Genomic DNA, 25,389 nt, shown 5'->3' on the forward strand with positions numbered 1-25,389 from the left:
AGTGTCCATAAGAATAAGAAGATACCTGATTTGGGTATTTTTCACCCAAAGATAAAACACTAAAGACAGGATGGAAAGCAGTGGGAACAAAGCAAGTTCTGGAGATTGTTTGCTCCATCAGTTACTAGCTGTGTGATCTTCAGCATTTCTAAGCATCTCTGATACATCCTTTGTGACGCTGCGAAATGAAGAAGCCACCCAGGCTTGATGTGAGAAATAAATTAAATCTTCTGTGTAAAGCACAATGCTTGGCAGGTGGCAGGTGTTCTCTCCAGAAGCTTGTCTTCTCTGACTATTGAGCTTTTAGTCATCAAGGTCGACCAACATCAGAGGAGCCTTGCATGACAAAGGAAACCTGGCTCAATTCAAAACTCAGCTTCCGGCGAGTGGAGGTAAAACTGTGCTACTCTATCCAAATTCGCAGCTAGAGATCCTGCAAACTGAAGCAATTTGGAGACAAGCAAAATACAACTGTAAGGCATCAATATTTATAACAAAATTTAAGTATTATGAAAGTGTAAACAGGAGAGCAGTCATGAAAAATATCTGCAAAGGAGAAAGGCTTATATAAAGCAATCTGAATTTCTAGAAGCAGCCAAGTCAAGAAGCAAGCTGCAGAAACATGCTGACCTCACGGACACCGGCTTCCACTGCGTCCTTCCTGGGAAATGTACATGCCTGCTGTCGACAGATCAAAACCCCAATGCCGTGCGAAAGGGAAAATCTGCTTTAATTCCACAAGTCATAGCAACAGAGAACTCACTGACATGTATTGAAAATACATTGTTCACTTAAAATCCAAACTCAACCTACATAGTCTGCCCACAAAAAAACAAACGGCTTTCTCTCCATTAACACAAAAATACGAATTTTCATTTGAGATGTGTCTAATGACTTCCCTTTATTCTTTTAGATCAGACATCAGACGGTAAGAAAACTTAGAAACTCTATTAAAAGAGAGCAGGTAAGTTGATCTTAAAATAATGCACAAGCAACAGGCATGTCCCCCTCCTCACTGTTTCCTCAGAAGCCCACCGGCGACACCTCAGGACCCTCTGCCCAGTGGGCAGCATACCTTGGTAGATCAGGTTGGCTGGAGGGTGAGCGGGGACAGCCACTTTGGAGGACATTTCTGCTTCATAGCCGGCTGGCAAGTTGTCCAAAATGGCACCGGAGTGTTTGGCCGAGCCCAGCCACAGGTACACGTCGACTTTGGCCTGCACCGACCAGCCAGCTGGCCGTTTGCCAGGAAGCTGCGGAGAGGTGACAAGGAAGCCCATCTCATTAGAAAGAGCTGATTATGGGCCCTGCTCTTTGAGAAACGAGGTCCTTCCTGGGTACGCAGGGACACATCCAGGGGGTGTTCAGAGAGCAGTTCTCAGGAGCTCATCTTGTAGCAAAATGAGACCAACGGCCCCAGTTGCCACGGTGCACAGCCCTGGAGGTGGATTCAGTCTTTGTGGGGCCTGAGGCTCAAACAGGCACTGCGTTACACACTTCTGAGCCTTGCACATTTAACCCTCACGGGTAGGTATGGTTATTGCCCCCATTTTATAGATGAAAAAACTCAGGCTCAGAGAGGTTAGGTGAGTTTTCAAGAAACACTCAGCTTTTAAGGGTCAGAGACAGGACTCAAACCCAAGAGAGATGACTTCAGGTCTAGACTCCAGTCTCTGACCCTCATCACCTGCCTCTTCCCACACTGAGTTGAACTCTCCCTTCCCAGACCTTCCAAGTGCCTGGAGCTCCAGCCACAGCCTCTACCTCTTGGCTTCATTCAGAAGAACTCAAATGCTTCTTCCATAGGTCAAGCCTCCACGTGCTTGGAGGAACCTACGTGCTCTACCATGTTCTTTCTTCCCAGCCAAATACTTCGCATTCCTTCCCTCCTTCCTCATGCAGTGTGGTTCCTAATTCCCTCACCCACCACCAGGATTAGGAGACTCCCTGACCCATCTAAGGAGACCCAGGCCCCAGACTTGGCTGCATTCAGGATCGCTGGCAAGGCCCTCGCTCTGAGAATGGCAACCTGCCCATATTTTGTTGGCCCTTCTAAGTGCCTTTTCTTTACTTTATTGTGTGTGTTTTAACAATAAAGAAATGGAGGTTCGAAGCAATTAAGACAATTGTCCAGTGTCACAGAGTGAGGCAGGGGTAGAGCTAAGACTCAAGCCTGCTCTACCTGGTTCAGACCCCATACTTTCAGCCAGTGGTCCCCACACACTGATGGGTATACCAGTGCATAAGAGTTACCTGGGCATCTGTTTCAAATGTAAATTCTGATTCCGTAGGACCGGGTTAGAGTGTGAGATTCTGCATTTATTTCTCCCCGTTGGTGCTGATTGTGCTGGTCTACCAGCCGCAGTTTTAAGTATTTAAATACCAAGACTCCTAACTTACTACGTTGCATTGCTCCAGGCTGGTCTGATATACTTTGCTTCTTAAAGTAAAACAAACAAACAAACGAACAAAATGCATTCACTTCTACTGCTATGAAATGTGCGGGTGTGTGTTCATGGTCAGAACCAAAAGCTCAGCGAACATCTTATGAAAACGTTACACAAGAACCAATGTTGCACTCCTAAATTTGCAGGTTTATGCATCCTTTTTAACATCCACAAATTGACAGAAGATCTGACTGACTATGTTGGCTGGTGGGCACACAATGCAATATACAGATCATGTGTCATAGAACTATACGCTCAAAACCGATATAATCTTATTAACCAACGTCGCCCCAATAAATTTAATTAAAAATAAAAGTAAATTTAAAAAACAAAGTAAAATACACAAATTGAAATTGCTTGCAAAACAGTGCAGAGTCCCACTTAAGTTGGAGCGCACACAGCAATACCGGCCACCTCGCTAGGTGTTTGCAACAGCCTCGTCCCATCTTTAGCTTCACAGGCATTTCCAGCCTGGGTGTGTCTTCCCCTGCCTCCTCCTCTTCCTCCCTCTCCTGCCTCTCATGAGCCCCGGTAGCCTGACTAACCATAGCAACGTCTTTCTTTTTGAGAAGAGCATGGCAAGGCAGGGGGAATAAACAGAGAACAATAAGGAATGCAAAAGCACATTGAAAAACTGTGACCACCAATGTATAAACCAGCCATGGGCAAACTACGACCCACAGGCCGGATCTGGCCCATTTGAAATGAATAAAACTATTGAAAAAAAAGACCGTACCCTTTTATGTAATGATGTTTACTTTGAATTTATATTAGTTCACACAAACACTTTATCCATGCTTTTGTTCCGGCCCTCCGGTCCAGTTTAAGAACCCATTGTGGCCCTCGAGTCAAAAAGTTTGCCCACCCTTTGTATAAACACTTCATGAGACAGAAGGCTAAAGTCTTCGCCTCCCCCATGCCCCACCCACCTCCCTGGGGGTCCTGGTGAATGCCTGCAGGCTTAAAAGAAAGAGAAATCTTGGCAAGTCAGCAAAGGGAGAGAAAGATGCTAATTCACACGAGCTGTGTTGAAGTTGGTTCAATCAGTGTTAGTAAGAGAAAGGTTTGTTTGCCTCTGGAGGTTCCACTCTGGCAGGACCCAGACACCACTTTCTGCTGCTCCCAGGGAAAGCAGGATGGAAAGCTAGAGGTCTGAGAAGAAGACACTGGCCCAGGGGTGCGGAGCAGAGACAGGGTAGTGAGGGGGATGAGAATGAGAAGGGGTCTCTAGAGTTAATGCCTGGTGAACTGGCACAGAGAGACAGAGTGTCACCTTCTGGCTGGGCTCTAAGTGCATACCAAGAGTTTCCTTTTGGTAATGAATGAATGTCCTTTTCTGTCCTTTGGCCACTAGGGGCACTGTGGGTATGAGACTGAAGGGGGAGAACTCAGCTTTTTGTGGATGGTGGATTGGGGGGAGCTCCATGAATTCTGTTCCAGCATTGTTGGTAGCATTATGAATATGTTTAAATTAGAGAAAAAGAAAGACTATGGAACCAGGGACCATGAAAGCCTGGTTGCCATTATGGGTTTACCATTCCTCAGCCATGTGTGTTCAGATGAGGCACCTTCGCTTCCTTAGATTAATATTCCCCAAACTGGGCCCTAAGGACGGTAGTTTCCTAAAATTTATAAATAGCTATTCTAGACGAATATGATTGGCAAGCTTGGGTTGTAAAAGTCGAAGATGTTTCCTGACTGCAGGACTTCTCAGAGCCTTTGTGGGAACTGGGAAAGTCCAAGAGAGGGATTCAACTGCAACCTCCCAAATGCGTTTGAACAAGAATGTTTATGGAGCCACTCAAAGGATAGCAGTTCTGTAAAATAAACTTTGAGCAAACTCTGGCCTGGAGGTTTTAGTTTTACATGCTATCCTTTGTCTTATTGCACTTCCTAATGCTCAGCTGAGAGTCGGGAGCGAGTGGCAGGCGTGTGGAGCCTTTGTCTCCCTGGCACAGCTCTAGCGTTTTTTCAGATTTACCAGTTCAGTGAAGAGAAGAGCAGAAAGGGAGGTGAAGGGAGGGGGTTAAAAGCAGGGGCGCCAATCACAAGAGGACTAAAAATAATTCTGCTGAGTTGTCATCATGTCCGTAGGATTGAATTCAACAAAATTTACAAAGCTCTCACCCCGAGCAACCCCAATGGCAGAAGGAAAATACAGATAAAGAGTAAACCAAGGTTCTCAATCCTGAGCTACGTCTACCCGCAGGCTTTATTTGACAGTCGTTCTTCGTTCTCATTTTAAATAATGCCAGGATACATCAAAATATTTAGGAGGGAGCAACAGCCCACTGATTTTCTGGTATTTTTAGCACAGGGCCTTTGGAAATGATTTGCTATTTTTAAGATAAATGTTTCTTGTGGATGGAGAAAGCTGAAGAAAAATCCTGATATTTGTGGTGAACAACTTGCATGAAAATTTCCTTTTACCGTTATCATTTTATGTTATTTTCTGTCATGTGTGTCAAATGATTTTTAAACTTGCCCCTGTAAAGGCAGCGCACAATTCCAGAAACATCCTCTGGATGCTGGAGGCCCATCTGTTTGAATGCCAGTGTTTACTGGGTGATTACTCTGGGCGATGCACAGTCTATGTTCTGTATATGTGTTTATCTACTTAGTCCTCAACTCCACCTCCACCTGAATGAAGAACAGGAGACACAGAAATGGTAAGTAACTTACCCAAGGTCACACAGCTAAGAAATATTAGCCCTGGAATTCTGTTATGGATTAAGTTGTATTCCCTCAATATTCACGTGTTGAAGTCCTATCCTAACCACACTGCCTTAGGATACGGCCTTATTTGGAAATAGGGTCATTACAGGTATAGTTAAGATAAGGTTGAACTGGAGTAGGCTTCTTATAAAAAGAACACCATGCGAGGAGAGGCGCACACAGGGAGAAGGCTGTGGAGATTGGAGTTATGCTGCCACAAGCCCAGGATCTACCAGAAGCGAGAGGAGAGGCCGGGAACAGGTCCTTCCCTGTCGCCCTCAGAGGGAGCAGGGCCCTGCTGACATCTTAACCTCAGATTTTCAGCCTTCAGAACTGTGAAATAATGCATTCAAGTTGTTTAAGCCACTCTGTGGTATTTTGTCACAACATCCCTAGCAAACAAATACAAATTCCAATCCAGAGTCACCTGATTTCAAAGCCCGTGCATTACGCCATTACCCCACACTGCCTCTTCTGCCTGCAGCAGTCAGCCATCACATCTACAGGAGAATTTAGCAACTAGATGGCACAGAGGCTGTCTATCCTGGCTGCTGACTGCGTATTTATATCAAGCACTTGTCCAGCCTTTGCCGATACCTAGAGGGATGAGGAATAACATTATGAACCTCCATTTAGAGAAATATTTCCCTATAATGGTTATCATGGATCCCAGTTCTATCCTCTGGTTCTAGCATGAGTCCTCATTCCAGACACACACACACACACACACACACACACACACACACACACACACACTCAATCCATCATTCGTGCGGTGGGTAACCCTCCAAACACTCAAAGTCTCTGTCATGCTGTCACATCGTCTCACTTAAGCATGGCTCTCTCTCCATCCATCGTTTGCAGGGCATGGTTTTGAACCATCTCACCCTCCTTCTGGGGAAGTAGAAATCCGAACTGGAATTGCCAGGATAGTCTAGTAAGAGTTAGGAAAGGGTCATCAGTCATTGCTGAGTGTTAAGCCTTTGGACCACTCTTTCTCCATATTTGCCCAAGTCTACTTCTGCGACAGAAATAACTTTGTAATAGAGGTAAAATACCCAGGGTCTCCAAGAAAGGCTCAAATCTTAAATTAGAGACAGTAGAATCCATCCAGAGATTATTCCTATGGGTGTCCAATCCTGAGGCATTGGGGGACCCTGTCTTTATGAAGGGTGCAGGGACCCAAGTTGAAAAGTCTAGCAGATTTTTATAATTTAAAGCCACTGGCAATCCTGAAATAGCAGTTCTGTGGAATATAAACCTCTTCTCTTGTCATTTTCTTTGAAATCAATTTTTAAAATACAGAAGAACTTCCATGAAAGATAAATGCCATGGACAAGTTACATAAGAGAAGAGGTGGAGAGGTAACTAATAGAAAAATACTCATTCTTCCTAGTAATCAAAGCAGTAAAAATTAAAATAACCTTGAGGTGCACTCAATAGATTAAAAGAGAAAACTTGTATGTGTCTGGTGACATCGTAATTGGAAAATATTCAGCCTCAAGACAGTCTGGGGAATCACAATTTCCATCAAGAGGGGCAAGGGATTCCAGTTGTCCTCAGACCTCTGACGCTTGGGGAAGCATCAGAGATATGGACACACAGTAAGAATGCTGAGTGACCCAGGGAAAACAGAGATTGCTCATCTTTGAGTCAAAAGTAATGCAGACTTACTTTGAGGAAATGAGTCTTGATGGCTCCACAGTATTTGCCCATCTGCTCCCTGGCGGGGGAGTAGAGCAGGTCCTTGGAGGCGATGCGGGCGTAGGCCACCCTCTTGTTGTTGCTGAGCATCCAGAGGAAGACGTCAGGGATGGTGTGCTGTGGCTGCAGGGATGGAGGGGAACGGATCTGACAGGTTGGTGTTTAACAACTGCACGCCCGGAGTTCTCCATCCTGTCCTTCTGCAGGGCAAACTCTGTGACTTAACCCACCCAGGTACTTAAAGCGTCTCTGCAATCAAGCAAGTGTAAGTGTAGCTTCTTTGAAAAGAGGAAGCTTTAGGTCACGAATTAGCAATAAGGTAAACCCATCTGCCAAACTGCTCACTATGCTCGAAGGAAATACAAACTGCACCGAAGATTTGGCATCTTTAGTGGCCTGCTTTTCCCCATCTGCTGAACAAACATTTTCTACACCTTCCCATAGACTTTCTTTTTCAGTCTTGTAATAGTGATTTAGCTTCAAGCACTGGGTCTCCTAAGAACCAGGTAACATTTCCAGAATATTCAAATAAAAAAACAAAACGCCATGAATGTCTTTCCATTTACTCTCAGAAGGGAAAACAGTTCCACAGGGACTTTGGACCTAAACTATGATTGCAAGCGTTTTAGTTCCATGCGAAGTGGTTATTCAGGAGAAACTTGACTGAACTGCACAGAAAATTAGACGTCAGAATTGAGCTATTCAATGGAAGAACTGCAGAATTCCTCGCCAAGAGGCCCATTGTGTTATGAGTGTCTGAAATGTACATTTCTGAACCCACACAGCTACGGAAACAAAAGGGAAGTATATTGTCATAAACGAGGGTTCAACATTCCTGGGCTGGAAGCAGATGCTCTGTATTTTGAAATCTCCAGTGCTCTGATGCACCTGGCACCCTCATCGGGTATCTCTTCTCCCTCGATATGGAAACAAACATCCCTGTGGACACTTTCCTGGCCACAGGGTTGGTCAATCAGAGAGCTGAGGCCCTGGTGCCTGGTTTGAATTTTCTGGATGTTTATTAAAATCCCTGCATCTACTAAAAGGACTGTCTCACTGTTTATTACGCCTTCAGAGAATAATTGATTTGCAACAAAAAATACAGCTTTTGAGAACCGAAGAAGCCATAAATCTGTGCTTCTTCCTGCAACCTTCCCACAAAAAACCTCGTGTCTGACAGAAGCAAACATGAGGGCCTTTTTATTTTACTTATTTACTAGTGGCCCAGTGCACGGATTCGTGCACATTGAAAGGAAAATAATTAGAAGAAATATTTTAAATATCACTATTTGTCCTTTCTCTATAATAGCAGTGTCAACCAAATTCACGATCAACAATGACAAGATCGAAACACATGTGTGTGATTGGCACCAGCGAGAGCTTTATATGTATAGCACATGCATGAGTCAACTTAACCTTTTATTTATGTGTGTGTGTGTGTGTGTGTGTGTGTGTGTGTGTGTATATATATATATATATATATATATATATATATATATATATATATATTAAACTTGCTTAATTAGACCTGCTTTCTGATGTAGCTAAGCTTTTTCCAGCCCAGTGAAACACCCCAGCTTCTCTTTCAGGTAATTGTCAGCAACACAGCAGTAAATATCAACGTGAAGCAGATTATTATTGTAGACCACGCAGGGAGAACAAAGGGTAAAATATTTAACTGCAGCCGTGTTTGAGTATATTCTGTGCAGTGAGAAAACCTGAAGTCATTTTCAAGGCCCACCAGTTCTTCTTTTCAGTCAGCTCGAGTTTCTAAGCTTTCTAGATCTCCATTTTCCGGCTAATGGAAAGAAAATAGGATTCCACCGAGTCTCCTATCTATCTACTCCAGGACTTCTGTGAGGATCAAATGATATGAGGCACGGGAAAACACTTCACAGACATTTGGTTAAAGTGTGAAATTTTTCCACCTGGCTATAGAGCCTGGGCTGAAGAAACTGCAAGGAGGCTAGCTGTTGCTAGGGAGAGGAAGCCAGTCACTGCTAAGTGACATCATTACCCGGACAGACAGCATATTAGCCTTTTATATATATAGATTTTGTTTGTTTCTTTGGGGGCATATTTTTAATTATATAATCAATATATGAATACATTCTTATAAATAACTCAAATAATAAAAGTGATCAAATAAATGTATAAGGGCCTTTTTAGATCATTCTAGAAGTCATCAGAAGATAATGGTTATGACTAACTTAACAATGAGAAGCTGACTTGACCTTTACTGAACATGAGTTTTGATCCTCTGTTGAAAACTTATCAAAGATCATGTGCTAATTTTGACTTTTTTTGAGTCCATTAAGGAACATGCTTTTTACTTCTGAATATTCAAGCTTCATTTTTTTAAAAATCAATAAAGCTATAGATGTTTGGCTAAATTTTAAAATCTCCTTTTTCACCTCTAAACTAATAATGCCTGCTCAGCTCAGCAAAGATCAGGAACAATATTGCTCTTTCGTTGTCATCCAACATTGAGACCTCACTGGGAGAACACCCAGTCGAATCTTCCTAATGAAGCTCGCTATTAGAGTTGATTACCTCATCCACAAGGAAGCGGATTTTTTCCACAAAATTTTGGGCTTCATGGATCATTTCATCAAGTGATAACTTTTTCTTCTGCTGCTGAATGATCCCTTTGGCCTTCTTGGCCATCGCATCCTAAAACAAGACAAGAATCAATGCAGATCTTTCTAGAAATCTGGACAAGCACTGCCCTGTTGCAGGAAAATCCTGAAGGTGTTCATAAGCTCCACATGGAGCCACTCATGGAGTTATTTCAGGGCCTGCCACTAAGTGTGCTGCCCATTTAGTAAAAATATCATAGGAGTATGGAGGCAGTGAACAGCATCTCACTTCCCGTTGACAGATGAGAAACTGAGGCCCAGAAAAGTCGGAGTCTGTCAAGGTCCCATAGCTCTGGCAGATAAGACCTGAATCTAGGTTTTCTGATACTAACAACAACTATAATAATAGCAGCTAAAATGTATTGAGCTCTTACTCTGTGCTGGGCAATGTTCTAACTTCTGTGTTAATCCTCATAACAACCAAAGCCACCTTAGTGACTGGGGTAGGGACTATTTTTAAAAAAATATATTTTATTGATTTTTTACAGAGAGGAAAGGAGATAGAGAGTTAGAAACATCGATTAGAGAGAAACATCAATCATCTGCCTCCTGCACACTACCCACTGGGGATGTGCCCGCAACCAAGGTACATGCTCTTGACTGGAATTGAACCTGGAACTTTTCAGTCCACAGGCCGATGCTCTATCCAACGAGCCAAACCAGTTAGGGCTGGGGTAGGGACTATTATTCCCATTTGACAGCTGGGGAAATAGAGTAATGCAGCTCTGAGAGGCAGAGCTGGAGTTGACCTCCAGCTGAGTCCAAGTCCTTGATTACTGTCCTCACCACCTCTCCCTAGAAGCCTGGTGGATGCTTCCAAGTCTAGGTGGTATCATTTGAGAAATGCCACCAAGGAACTCAGCATGAGTGATTGAAACGCCCAAAAGTGTTTGCTTGGATTCATTCGCTCAGCCCACATTTATGTGCTTAGGGAAAACCCCCAAATACCTGCCAGTGATTTCAAAGGCCCTGAGTGAGTTAGCCCTGCCTACTCCCCACTTCCTCCCATAGTAGTTCGAACGAACCAGTCAATAACTTGATAAGAAAAAAGGGACGGTTAAGACAGAGGGAACAACTACATACGACATCACCTAACCACTGAGGGTTCAAAATTGCTGGAGCATAGACATATGGGAAGGGAGTAATGGGAGAGAAGTCTGGGGTGCTAGGTTGGAGCCAGACAGTAGACAGCCCTGTACATCATATAAAAGAAAACTGGACTTTGTCCTATGAATGATTAAGATCTCCAGTGACTATTTTAAGCAACAGTGATCTAGTCGGCTTTGTGCTTTAGAAAGCCCGTTCTGGTTGTGGTAGGGAGATGGATTAAAGGAAGACTACGGCAATAGTCTAGACCAGAGACATGAAGGCCCTCAGCTTAGGCAGTGAGTTTGGGGATGAAGAAGTGGAGTAAGTTCCAGAGTCTTTGAGGGGCAGAATCAACAAGGCCTGGAATCGAACTGGCTGTTTAGGATGAGAGGTGAGGATTCAAATTTGATTCTTAGTTTTCTGGCTGGAGAAATGGGTATAGCTGGCAGGATGGGGAGCAAGTTTAGGTGGGAAGTTGATGGGCTGAGCAGGATATGTGTATTGGGTCTGCAGTGCTGTGAGATAAGTAAGTGGCATGTCCACTAGGAGGTTGGAAATACAGGTCTGGCGATGAGGAGGTAGGGCTGGGCCACTGCAGAGACATTGAAATCACGGACTTGTTCAGGCCAAGGATGGGCAGACACTGAGAAGACAGCAGGGCTGTGTGGGCAGTGGGCAGTGGGTGACATTGAGGAGACAGGGAAGGGTGGTCCAAAGAGCTGAAGAAGAACTGGGCCGGGAAGAAGAGCCTGTGAACGGTGAGGACCTGGCCTCCCTGGGAGTACAGAAAATGAGTACACAAACCTTCACTTATTTTGCTGGAAAGAAGGATGAACCAGGAGTTTTGAGACTTGAGTTTTAGTCTCTAGACAATGATAGACTAGCTGTGACCTTTAAAAAATCGTTAAATCTTTCTGGCCCCACTCACATCTTTAAAATATATCTGGCCAGGCAAATACTGAGTCATTGTTCTTTGCAGGATTATCACGGCCTCATATAAAATGTCCCTTGGTGCCACTGCTGGAACTGAAGTTTAGAGGTGAGAGAAGCCAGGGTCTGACTTGGCCTGGCATTTCTCAGTTGTCCCTCATTCTTCGGGGTCTGAGCATCTATAAGGCAGAATGCAGGGCCTCCAGGACACAGAGGCGTACCAGCTACAGCCTGTTCTCAAGAAGTGCTTACATCTTCTAAAAATATATATTTTTTATTTTTAAGTTACAGTTAACATACAATCTTATACTAATTTCAAGTGTACAACCCCATAATTAGACATTTATATAACTTACGAAGTGATCACCCCAATAAACCTAGTACCCACCATACGTAGTTATTACAGTATTATTAACTATAGTCCCTACGCTGTACTTGACATCCCTGTGACTATTCAGCAACTACAGGTTTGTACTTCTAAACCCCTTCCCCTTTTTCAGCCACCCCGCTAACCCCTCTGGCAGCCATCAAAATGTTCTCTGTGTCCATGGGTCTGTCTCCGTTCTGCTTGTTCATTTATTTTGTGTTTTAGATTCCACACATAAGTGAGATCATCTGGCATTTGTCTTTCTCTGGCTAACTTATTTCACCAGCATCATACCCTCTGGGTCCACCCACACTGCTGCAGATGACAAGATTTCCTCCTTTTCTACGGCCACCTCCTATTTCACTGTGTACATATGCACCACTTAGGAAGTGTTGACAACTTTTAACACAGTTCTTAACGGGAGGAAACCAAGAAGAGGAAGACTAGTTATTTGTTCTGTTGTTGTTGTTCTTGTTTTTGCTCTCCCAGCTTGTGAGACAGAAGGTCAAGTGAAAGAATCTACAGTCTTTTATAAAATACAAATATCAAGAAAATGAACAAGAGGAAATCCATCAGAATAGGATGTAGGACTAACTGGTGGTCTCCTAGCTCATTCTTGTAAACATTCAATAAATGCTAGTCCCTTTCTAACTCACCCATATATTCCCTGTTCACCTGTGCCTTTATATCATGCAAATGTATAACCTTGAGAACCTTATCCTCATGTAGTCTATGACCTATGCCTCATCCATGAGGTTTATTTTTAAAACACATTTCAATTCTCTTCAAAGTATAAATAGATTTTCACATACCAGCTCCTGCCAACAGAGCGTAAGTCGTTTCTTATCTAAAGTGGTTTGGTTCAACATCTTGGGCTTCTTTTCTGCCTCAGAGATAAAGGCACTGAAAGAGGAGAAGAATAATTTTGAAACCAATAGTGGCAATCCATTTATATAATTCTAGAGATTTGCAAATATACTTCCTATAATACAATGATAAAGTTAATGAAGCCACAAAACCAAGATTTTTCATTTAGGATTAAGCAATGATGCACTAGCTTTTCTAAGCGACAAAATGAGAATTTTTTCTTATCTGGGAAAAATGAGACTCAGACTTCACATGGGGAACAGATGCTGGTTTTTGAAGTTTTTTCCAGTACATATCTGTTGTGACTGCTGTCCTAGTTCATAACAACAAACACAAAATAAAGCCATTTTCCATCATCTTGCAAATTTAACACATACCAAAAGGGTCCTGAAAATTGTCCGCAAAGCAAATATCTTAGACTCAATACTGGGATGTGCCTTCACATTTTAAAAATTGTACAAAGGACTGAGAGGAACATTTTGAGGGATAAAGTTAAAAATGTGTTCAATCAAAAAATGGTAAAGGTTATGAAGCAATGAAAGAAGAAATATACATGGCTTGGAAGTATACATGACTTGGGAAAATGAGATATTGTCCTAATTAGTGATAACTTAAATGCAATACCATTTTCATCTATTAAAAAATGTGATAGGAACCAGGGGGGTGAGGCATGAGTGGGGGTGAGGCATGAGTGGGGGTGGGGGTGGGAAGGGGAATGGTGGGATAAGGACACATATGTAATACCTTAATCAATAAAGAAAAAAATGTGAAATCAGACAAGGTTGGTGAAGCTGTGGGGATGTAGTCACTCCCCTCCATGATTTTAGGAGCAGGTAAATTGTTATAATGTTCAAGAGGCGATTTAACAGCACCAAAAAACATTTAAATATCTATATAATTTGATCCAAAAATTACACTAGACTTCTATCCTTCAACAATAACTGAAAATTTTTGTAAGAATACATTTATGCAGTAATCCTTGCTGTGGCATTGTTTATAGGAGCAAATCAATGGTGACAACTTCAATATCAGGGACTGCCTCTGATACGCATCACGGATTGAGTATGGAGGATGACTGTTATGTCCTGCTACAGAAAGATGCCAGTGAGGCATTGCTGAGCGAGAAGGCAGCCTGCTGAACAAAGCGCGTGCTACCATCTGTGAAGAAGGACAGTGTTTTTATGGATGCAAGTGCACGGGAGAAAATCCAGGCGGGCAAATCTAACTCCTTTCTGGAGAGCGGGATTAGAGAAAGAACTGAGAAAACTTTTACTTTATGCATCCCTGCGTTTTCTTTTTCTGTAAGATGAGCATGTAGTGCTTCTATGATAGAAAGAAAGAAAGGAAGGAAGGGAGGGAGGGAGGGAGGGAGGGAGGGAGGGAGGGAGGGAGGGAGGGAGGGAGGGAGGGAGACAGACAAAGGGGAAGCCTAAGATGCCACATCTCCCCATGCTCTGCCTGCTGCAATTGGAGGCCTCATGTAGAATTCTCTTTGGGTGTATAGTCAAGTTACATTTTTCTCTGAATTTTTAAAAAGAATTAAAAGCATTATATTTTGTAGAGGGAGTCTTGTTTTCACATGTCTACCTTTCCTAGAGGCACTAGGAATTTCATTCCCCTACCCTCCCAGGATGGACCAGCCAAGGGAGATATGGGGGGCACTTCTGACTTCTCATCTCTCTCCCTTCTTCATAGGGGGAAAAATTACTATTTCCTCATCAAAATGGGGGTGAATGACCACAGCACATGTTTCTGTTCACCCTTCGTTTGTCAGACCCAGGCTGCTGCTGGCTGTGGGCAGCCTTCTCACCCCACATGGCAAATGGTCTCTCCCTCCCCAGGGAAGCCTCAAGGACCAGCTGCTCAACCATGAATGGGTTTGGGGGACCAAGAAGCCCACCATGACCTCAGGTCCAAGTTGCTTTCTCAAATCCAGGTTTACCAAATATAAAACTAACATTTTCATCTCCGTCCAACCATCATGAATGTTTTTTTCTATTGATTATGAAATTGAAAGAGGAATGATTATCATCCCAACTAACCCCCAATACTGAAAAGTTATTGAACTACTAATTTGCCACAGTTTCTGAAAATGTGAGATCATAAAGCTTTTTAAAGATGCTTAAAAGAAGCCCTGGCCAGTGTTATTCAGTTGGCTGAGCATCGTCTCATGCACCAAAAGGTTGCTGAGTTGATTCCTGGTCAGGGCACATACCAGGGTTGTGGGCTCCATCCCCAGTAAGGGGACATACAGGAGGCAGTCAATCATGTTTTTCTCTCACATCAATGTTTCTCTCCCTCTCTCGCTCTCTCATCCCTCCCTTCCTCTCTCTCTAAAATCAATAAAACATTTTTTAAAAATACAGTTGTTTATTTAAAAAATAATGCTTAAAAGGAATTGCAGGTGGCACTTAGCTCACAGCAAGAGTAGCACTGATATATATTGCTTCTACTATGAAAAACATGACAGAAATTAAAATAGAAAGAAAAATACTACATATTTTTTTCTTTTCTTTTCTTTTTTAAGTAAAAATGCTTGTATAGTTGAGAGATTAGGAAATCCAGAACTTATCAAACAGAATACCAGAATGTCGCTATCCCCTATCTACTCATTTTTTCCTTCCAGCAACTGAATAGCCACCCCTTTTCTATTAATTCCATTATGACAGATTCTCATCTTTGCTCCAGTCCTGACTTAATTTCAAGAGCTAGTCCAAGCGCGCCCTTGTGTGGCAGATAGATCTAACATGACCCCCGAAGATCTCCATCTCTATTCTTGTCATTGTGTAATCCCTCCCTTAGAATGTGCACTGGACCCAGTGACTTGTTCATAACAGAATATAGCAAGAAAGTGATGGGATGCATTTCCAAGATTGGGTCTGAGGAGACCGTGACTCCCGTCTTGCTGGCACGCGCTCTCTGACTCTTTGCTGGCTCACTCTGATGAAGTCAGCTGCCATGTAGTGAGAGCTGGTGGAGAGGCCCAAGTAGTGAGGAATTGAGGTTGATTTATAACCCTCCACTACAAAGGAACTGAAGTCCTCAATCCAACAGTCTGAGAACCGAATTCTACAAATAACCATGTGAGCGATCTTGGAAGCAAATCCTTCCCAGCTGAGCCTTGAGATAACCCAGTCAGTGCCTTGACTTCAGTCTGTGAGGGGCTCTGAGCAAAGGACCCAGCTATGCCACACCTGGACTCATGGCCAATAGAACTGAGTCTATTAACAGAGATAATAAATACTGTGTTAAGTCACTAAATTTGAGGGTTATTGGTTATTCGGTAATAAGTAACTGATACCCTGTTTTTGAATCTCTGTATTCATCTCTTGGAAAAAGAGCCAGACCACTGTACCGATTTTTAGGTAATTTCCACACCAAGGTGGAATATTGGCGCTAAATGAAAGGTAGGTGAAAGGTAGACCTATTTTCTACAATGTCTCCAAGTTCCATCTTATTCTAACCGCTTGTTTGCATGTAACTAACATTTTTATATATCATGTTGGTTTTTTCTCTTTAATGCTCAGGAGCCCAGGTATCAGGGACAGTTAGGTTCAGGGCCTCAGGTCTGGTAGACTTAATTTGTTCCTATTAATGTATTATATGATGAATTCTATTAAACAGTATTTGATAGAACTTATTCATCTCATTGTCAATATAATTGTTGAGTATTTACTAAATGCAAAAAAACCACGTTGGGCACTACCACTGCTGGCATTTTTCTTTTTCCTTTTTTAAAAATCCTCATCCAAGGATATATTTATTGTTGAGAGAGAGAGAGAGAGAGAGAGAGAGAGAGAGAGAGAGAGAGAGAGAAACATTCAGTTGCCTCCTGTGTGCGCCCTGACCGGGGATCAAACCCACGACTTTTTTGGTGTACAGGACAACGGGACAACACTCCAACTGACTGAACCACCCTGCCAGGACACTGCTGGCATTTTTCTTGTTTCATAAAGAGTTTCAGCAATAAGTCTTTTTTATCTTCTCTTTTCTTTCTCCCTTTGCTTTAGATTTTAGTTATTAATGTTTTAGGAAGCAAAAGTAATCCCACTTGTGCCAGCTAAATTACTGAACAAAATAAAGATAGATGGAACACTGAAATGCCCATCTGAATGCATGCAAATGGACTCCTTTCTAAGATAATTAAAAGCTGATTCCATATACGTTCAGCACCCCACATGCCGGCTAGTACCTGCTTTGACTGATGAAGTCATTGAGCACTGTCTTCATTTTCTCCTCTGGTGCTTCCTCTGAAATCTTGATCAATTCTTTCACTTCTTCTATACTTTCTTCCTGAAAACAAACCACAGAGGTGGATAAATGAGAGGTGAGAATGAGACAGTGTAGTGGAGATATTGATTGTAACACCCCAGAAATAATATATAGCTATTTTTTTGTTTGTTTTAGAAATGAAGGAAGATTTCCCCTGTTTTCTTGTATCTGAACTGGAAAATACTACTGCATGATGACTCTTAATTTTCCTTTTCTTAACTGGATTCGGGCTGAACTTGTAGGAAACTGTCCACCATGTTAGGGATTTAGGCTTTTACATTAGTTGAAACCAGGATCTATCAATTTTGTGGGAGAACTGTCAATCCCCTGCTCTTTGGAGATTAGGAAAACAGCCTACCATAGGCCCTACACCAATAAGAAGCAGAGCAGGGATCTGAATTCAGATAGTTTGATGTAAAGTCCAGGGATTTTGCAAAATGTATTCTCATTCCTCTGGGTCCATGTGGTAAGAGGGGCCACGAGTCCTCCAAATCAACAACTTCAATTTATTTGTATTTAGACAAGGTCAAGACCTTCTACTGGGTGGATAAAAAATCCTTTGGCCTCCAGGTTCCCAATGATCAATTCCATGGCCTGTCAGTCACCTACCAGCAGGTCTGCCATTTTCTCCAGCATGTTGGACCAGTACAGCCTAAACGTCTGGTCTCCCCAGGAACTGATGAAGTAGACGCAGGGCTTCTTGGCCTCAAATGGCAAGTAGTTGTAATTTCTGTGAAAACATATTAGGACGTAAGTTGGCACTCAAGTGTTTTCAGGCAATTCCAGCCACAGATTCATGTTTTGTATGTTCTATGTGGGGTGGGCGAGGGGTGGTGACAAAACTATCAAAGTATCATTAATTCCATCCTTAGCCTATACTTGGGGACTCATGAGCAATAAACAATGAACAGTGATGTGGCTGAGGAGAAGAGAGGTACCAACAGCTACTGCTATCAGACTCAGGGAAAAACTGGAAATGATCAACAGAGGGCAGAATTTATCAAGCAAGCCTCTTCAAGGAGGAAGGTTTTAAACTGAGAGAGGAAAGAAGGGGAAAAACTGACATCATTCCTTTAATGTCTATATGCTAGGCACTGTGTAAGGATCACGTGAGATAACAGATATAAATGTATTTTGTAAACTGAAACTGCTAGAGAAATGTAAGAGGGTAATACTATTAATGAGGATAAAAGCATATGCCTCAAACTAAACTTCAGTATCCCATGGCTTCCCTGCCATCCATCCATCCACCCATCCATCCATCCAATATTTATTGTTACCAGGCATTAGTGCTAATGATGTAGGTGACTCACTAGGCTAAGAAGGGACAAGAGGGATGTCAAAGTACCTAGAAGGGGAAATGCAGAACCAAAGAGAATTTGGGGGGGGGGGGGGCAGGAGGGACAGTGGAGTATGCTTAAATGAGGAAAAGACAGGGGGGAAACCAAGATGGCGGCATAGGTAAACACGGGAGTTTGCTGCCTCGAACAACCACTTCAAAAATACAACTAAAAGACGGAACGGACATCATCCAGAACCACAGGAAGGCTGGCTGAGTGGAAGTTCTACAACTAGGAGGAAAGAGAAAAACATACCGGGACTCAGAGGAGGCGCAGTGCTGAAGTAAAGTACTAAGGTGCGGAGTGCATGCGGAGCGGGCTGGCGGCTGAGGGTGTGGTTGTTATTTTCAATCGGGAGGGAGTCTCAGGCTCTGAGCTCCAGCTCCGGGCGAGTCTCTAGGGACCCAGACTCATACGGGAGAAGCGGGACTGTCTGGCATCGCTCAGAACCCTAGGGCAGCTTTCTCTCCGTGGGGCTTGCAGCGATTACTGGGACATTGAGAAGCAGAGCCTCTGAGGGCAAGACTGAGGGCAGCCATAATTGCTAACCCAGTTCTGTTGATCCCGTGGGACCCACCCGGCCCAAGCCCTGCAGGGAAACTTTTGCTGGATAGCCTCAGGCAAAGGCTAGATTAGCACCTCCCTAGAGATCCAGGAGCCAGGAAGCCCAGAGATCAGAGTGGGACCATCCAGTTTGCAGCTCCGTGGAACCATAAAAGACACACTCAGGGGGCAGACTCAGTGAGCACCAAAGCCCCATCGAAGCAAGTCTAGCCCCAGAGGGGTGTCTCCAGCACAGAAGTTCTCCCACTGCAGACACAGCTGATTCTTACAGCCAATTGGCCTGGAGGTCAATTCCTCACAGTGATAACTACAACAATAAAGGCTTAATTACAACAAGACTGTGCACAAAGCCCACAAGGGGGTGCACCAAGAGTGTCTACCTCAGGTAATTGGGACACTTAGCACAGAAAGGCACTCTATCGACACAGCGAAGCATAAAGAGACAAAGAAATAGGACACAAACGACAGAATTGGAGGAAAGCAAACTGCTGGATATAGAGTTCAAAACTACACTTTTAAGGTCTTTAAAGAACTGTCTAGAAGCCGCCAATAAACTTAATAAGGCCCTCGAAAAGACTGGTGAGACCGCCGATAAATGTAGTGAGATCTTCAAGAAGACTGGTGAGACCACCGATAAATGTAGTGAGATCCTCAAGAAATCTAATGAGACCCTCGATGTTGTGATAAAGGACCAACTAGAAATTAAGCATACACTGACTGAAATAAAGAACATTATACAGACTCCCAACAGCAGACCAGAGGATCGCAAGAATCAAGTCAAAGATTTGAAATTCGAAGAAGCAAAAAACACCCAACCAGAAAAGCAAAATGAAAAAAGAATCCAAAAATACGAAGATAGTGTAAGGAGCCTCTGGGACAGCTTCAAGCGTACCAACATCACAATTATAGGGGTGCCAGAAGAAGAGAGAGAGAAAGATATTGAAAACCTCTTTGAAGAAATAATGACAGAAAACTTCCCCCTGGTGAAAGAAATAGACTTACAGGTCCAGGAAGCGCAGAGAACCCCAAACAAAAGGAATCCAAAGAGGACCACACCAAGACACATCATAATTAAAATGCCAAGAGCAAAAGACAAAGAGAGAATCCTAAAAGCAGCAAGAGAAATAAAATCAGTTACCTACAAGGGAGTACCCATACGACTGTCAGCTGATTTCTGAACAGAAACTTTGCAGGCCAGAAGAGAGTGGCAAGAAATAGTCAAAGTGATGAATACCAAGAACCTACAACCAAGACTACTTTATCCAGCAAAGCTATCATTCAGAAGTGAAGGCCAGATAAAGAGCTTCACAGATAAGGAAAAGCTAAAGGAGTTCATCACCACCAAACCAGGATTATATGAAATGCTGAAAGGTATCCTTTAAGAAGAGGAAGAGGAAGAAAAAGGTAAAGATACAAATTATGAACAACAAATACACATCTATCAACAAGTGAATCTAAAAAACAAGGGAATAAATAATCTGATGAACAGAATGAACTGGCGATTGTAATAGAATCAGGGACATAGAAAGGGAATGGACTGACTATTCTTGGGGATGGGGAAAGGGGTGTGGGGTGAGGGAAGAGATTGGACAATAATCGTGCACCTATGGATGAGGACAGTGGGTGGGGAGTGAGGGCGGAGGGTGGGGTGGGAACTGGGTGGAGGGGAGCTATGGTGGGAAAAAAGAGCAACTAATGTAATAATCTGAACAATAAAGATTTAATTTTTAAAAAATCTAAAAAAACAAAACAAAAAACAGTTAACAGGATGAGACTGCAGACAGGAGAGGTTTTCATCCCAATAAGCAAAAGAGAACTTTCGCCTGAAGGAATGCATGACTGTTCTTTTTAGCTCTCCAACCCCAATTTCTTTGGAAATCATGCCCCATGGTCTGTTCTGCAGACAATAAACTAGCAGGAGCCCATTCATAAGAGAAGCCAAAGAAATTCTTGGCAGAAACTCAGGTTGTTATTACAACAAGAAAACAAAAAAAATTAAAGGGGTTAGAACCAAACTGCTTGCATGTCTTTTTAAAATTATCACATTGAGAATCCTGCAGCTGAATAAATTCCCTCTCAATGTTGTGCTTTGTTCCAAGGTTTCTTTGTGCTAATGATGTTCAAGGCCTTTGTCTCTTTGGTTCCAAGGGTCTCCTGGTCTCACTGGGTCTAGGTTTCTCAGGTAAATTACAGTGCAGATGGAAGATAGCAGATGGGAGGGCACCACGTTGCCAGTGGAAAGAGAAGGCTGCCAGTTTGAATGGCTGCCCTGACACACGACCAGCCTTGTGACTTTGGTCAAGGGTAGGCCTGGAATCCGAGAATCAAATGATGACCCATCATTAGGTGTCTGTGCTCCAAACTCATTGCTGAGCCCCAGCCCAATACATAAATTCATGTGAATGCATGTGCTTTGCAAAACTGGAAAGTCCAGAACAAACACACAATGGTATTTTAAGTGCTATGCTAAACCACCCCTTATAAGATGGTATTTTAATGAAGGCAACAGACAAATAAATTGTGTGTATATGTGTGCACATGCATGTAGGGGTCTATTATAGACACAGGATCTTCCAATTTAGTTGCTGCCACCCTAGCGTGCCACTATGTGGACAGACCCTCAATATAGTGACTGAGAAATATACAGAAAGCCCCAAAACACTAGCATGACTTACTTTGGTTTCCTCGAGCCAGCTGCTCAGACTAATATAAGGTCCATCCAAGGTTGCCTTGAGACCTCTCTCTCCTCCCTAACCTTCCCACACTATATCCCCTGACACTGTCACCAATGGTCAACAACAGGCTAGTCCAACAAGGTGAGGGATGTTCTTGCTACCTGGTCCCAGTGAAAGAATGCAGAATATTTCTGATTAGTTTCAGAGAAGACCTTCAGATCCCGTTATAGGATCCACTCATTGAGATCCTCAGTTTTAAAAATGGACAGAGAAGCTATTAAGGGACTGGGAAATTTGGGGTTCTTTATGGTGTGTGTAAGGGAGGATGGACAGCCAAGTATGGCTGCCAGAGATCCCAAAAAAGGCCCCAACGAAGATGGTCTATGGGAAGGGGGAAGGTGGTCCATGGGAGGGGGGAGATGGCCCCATGAGAGGGACAGGATTTAGAAAACATGGGGCATGCTAAAAAGGGAGAGGACAACAATTAGGATTATTTTCACTAACTCCTTTCTACTTTTTTCCAAACACTCTCTCTCCATTTCTTAAGCCCCTTCTCATTCTTTAGGATGTCACCTTTTCTGTGACCTTTCCAAATCTTCACTTCCTCCATAGGCAGAGTAGTCAGTCCCCCTCCCCCCTCTCTCTGCTTCCATAATAGTCTATGCCCAACCCAGTTATAGCAACTCCTTAACTCATTTGGAAACAGTTATGAGCATCTATACGTGCCAGGCACAGAGAGGAGCAGAAACACGGGGAATAGCACAGGCCCTGCCTCAGAGTGCTCAGTCTAACGGGGACACAGACAAGTGAACATGTCTTCATGCGGTGTCATCAGTGCTTGGAGGAGGTGAGTGTCAAGTCCAAATCAGACTTGGGATTCAGAAAAGGGAACTTGGTCTTTGTCTTGAAGGTTAATGGGAGCCAGCAGTTCTGAGGAGGGGATTTGTTGCCTGGCAAAGGGAAGAGCATGTTTAGAAAGACGAGAAGCAGCAGTTTGGGGAACTGCCAGGGCCATTGTATGGCTGGAGGAAACGTGGAGTTTGGGAAGTGACTGAAGATGTTGGCAGAGAAGTAGATAGGCATTGAATAACCAAGTTATGGCCTCTGAAATTAATCCTGAAAGCCACTGGCCACCCATGGATGATGCCAAATGGGGAGTCACTGGTTCAGAGAGATAGTTTGGTAAGTTTCTTGAAGAACATTCAAGCCAGATAATGGTTTTTAAATAATCCAGATAAAGATGCCAACTCACTGAATTAAGAAATGGCAAGAGATATAGGAAATATTTAAGAAATAGAATTGATCATACTTTATTGCTGATTGGATGTGGGTAGGAAGGAAAAAGATAAGGACAATTTTGTGATTAAAAGGACTCAGAGGGTGGGAGGACCAGTCTATGAGATAGGAAAGATGGGAAGAGAAGCAACGTTGTCTGCGTAGACCATGAGCCTGGTGAAGAATTTGTGGGATGCCCAGGGGATCGGTTTGCATCTGTGCCAGGAAAGAAGGCTGTCTGGGGAAATAGATCGAATCCTGGTTTTCCTAATAGTGGTCAGTGAGCCATGGGTCTGTGCCCAGAGAGAGTCCAGATGGAGAAGAGCAGAGGGTGAAGAGCTCTGGTGACGTGGGTCCAACCTCCTTGCATGTAAACGAGAAGAGCAATGTGCTCTTGTGAGAGTCCCTGCAGATCATGAAGTCTTTGTTCACGGCGCACGGCTCAGAACACAGAGGTCTCTCACTGTGTGTGGCTTCCCCTATTCTCATAAATCCCTTGGTTGGTGCTTGAACCACTTTCTTAAAACCGAATTCTATGATTTTACTTCTCTTTGCATGTTGAGATTTTACATGGGTTCGAGCTCAGTGAGGGTACATGTAGGTGCCGGCTGTTTTCTGACAGTCTTTTCTGGTGGCTAACAATCGTTTTTTGAGTTCTTCAGTTGGACTGTGTCAAAGTAAAATAAGAAGTGATGTATTCAATAATGCCACTAAATTGAGTTTGCATAATAGCACAGAACTCAGATGAATATAATAACTGTTAATAGGGTTTGTATTGAATTTTTAAATTCTGGCCTTCCTTCCTGTTATGCATCAAACTTCTAGAATAAAGGGAACTTCAGATCTGATCATTAATAACCATCATCATTGCTCTGCCCTTAAGTGGATTACCTGGATGTGTCATTTGGAGAGTTGTTGACATGAAACGAAGGATTCAGGAGAGCGGCACTTACCATGATGGCCAGACGTATGCTTGCTCCCATAACTGAGATTAACAATAATAATAATGTTTCTGGTTTTAGGGAAGAACGGAAACTAACAGTCCCAGAAATTGGGCAGGCTCCCACTGTCAGAAACTGTTGCTTCTGCCATCTCCTACCTGTTTCCTTCTGTCACGAGTGGCTTCTCTGGGTGAGTGGTGGAGACCATAGGGATGGCAACCTCCTGCGCTGTGTCCCTTTCTCCCTCTTGCAGCAGCGGAAGGGTGTCTTCTTCAGCTGACTCAGCTGACTTCTTCTTATTCCCGTGATGGGAGCCTCCATCAATCAAGTTTCCAAAATTACCTGCAGAGGCAGTAGCAAGAGGAGAGGGGCCAGGTGTCAGTCAAGAAGCAGAATCAGGCAGCTTGACATAAGGGACCCAAGTTCATGTCCTCCCCAACCAGGGAAATAAGATCTCAGTATGAAGGTGGGAAGAGCATGGTTAGACCAAAGAAATCAGACTGACAATGACAATGAGCCACCATCTATAACCATTCTATGTCCTCATTTGTAAAAACTACTTAAGTTACAAATTAACTGGATTCCATCTCCATTTCTTTCTTTGAAACATATTTCCAGATGTGAATCAAGACCTTCTCTGATGGAATATCCAATCTTGGAATCGTTTTTCCAGAATGTGCATCAGCCCAGAAAGATGTCTGGGAGTTATAACAACAGCACCCACTATATGCATGGCACTCTGCCTGCACTGATGCATGAAACCCTTGCAACAGTTCTATGAGAAGTTATCATTATTCCTATTTAACAGATGAAGAAACTGAGGCCCAGAGAAATTAAGTGAGCCTAGTATAATGGAACCAGGTTTACTAACCCAAATCTGTCAGAATCCAAACTATATTCTTAATATGTTTTTTAAAGTATGAAAATAAATCTATCCCTTATGTAGAAACACAAGCGCAAACAAGGAATTATTAACTGTTTTCTCAAGAAATGGTTGTATGGCCCATGTCATGTGCCAGGCACTGTGCTTGGCCGCACTTACCAATAGAAACTTCAAAGCTAATGGGTTTATCTCCAATCTTCCGGTCAATCATGGTGGCTTCAAAAAATGCTCCGAAGAGTAAAAATTCCTCATATTTTTCTGGTACAATCTATAGAAAGAAAAAGTATATATGAGATAGGCCTGGATCCTTATATTTTATCATTAGGAAGCTGATGCTAAGCAGGTCCAGGGAATTCATAGGCATTTGAATCCCAGTGTCAGCCTGGAATGGCACACACTTTTCCCTCTAATCAGACAGGCAGGAACCGGGACCTGCAAATTGCACATCCAAATTCAATCATTTATCTAGAACAGGGGTGGGCAAACTTTTTGACTCGAGGGCCACAATGGGTTCTTAAACTGGACCGGAGGGCCGGAACAAAAGCATGGATGGAGTGTTTGTGTGAACTAATATAAATTCAAAGTAAACATCATTACATAAAAGGGTACGGTCTTTTTTTTTTAGTTTTATTCATTTCAAACGGGCCGGATCCGGCCCGCGGGCCATAGTTTGCCCATGGC

General features: G+C 43.1%; 1 protein-coding gene across 2 annotated transcripts in view; it reads right to left on the bottom strand.

Moving 5' to 3' along the window:
- FER1L6 (fer-1 like family member 6) overlaps window positions 1-25,389 on the bottom strand; it is a 129,946-nt gene that overhangs the window by 57,973 nt on the left and 46,584 nt on the right. For both annotated transcript variants that reach the window (XM_059672789.1, XM_059672788.1), the window contains 8 exons: window positions 24,868-24,976; window positions 23,984-24,167; window positions 17,640-17,760; window positions 16,951-17,051; window positions 12,704-12,794; window positions 9,420-9,539; window positions 6,837-6,989; window positions 1,076-1,253 (listed from right to left, as the gene is read on the bottom strand). In XM_059672789.1, coding sequence (XP_059528772.1) covers window positions 1,076-1,253; window positions 6,837-6,989; window positions 9,420-9,539; window positions 12,704-12,794; window positions 16,951-17,051; window positions 17,640-17,760; window positions 23,984-24,167; window positions 24,868-24,976 — 1,057 coding nt within the window. The remainder of the gene's footprint in view (window positions 1-1,075; window positions 1,254-6,836; window positions 6,990-9,419; window positions 9,540-12,703; window positions 12,795-16,950; window positions 17,052-17,639; window positions 17,761-23,983; window positions 24,168-24,867; window positions 24,977-25,389) is intronic.

The sequence above is a fragment of the Myotis daubentonii genome, chromosome 17 (genome assembly GCF_963259705.1).
Source record: "Myotis daubentonii chromosome 17, mMyoDau2.1, whole genome shotgun sequence".
NCBI classification, from domain to species: Eukaryota; Metazoa; Chordata; class Mammalia; order Chiroptera; family Vespertilionidae; genus Myotis; species Myotis daubentonii.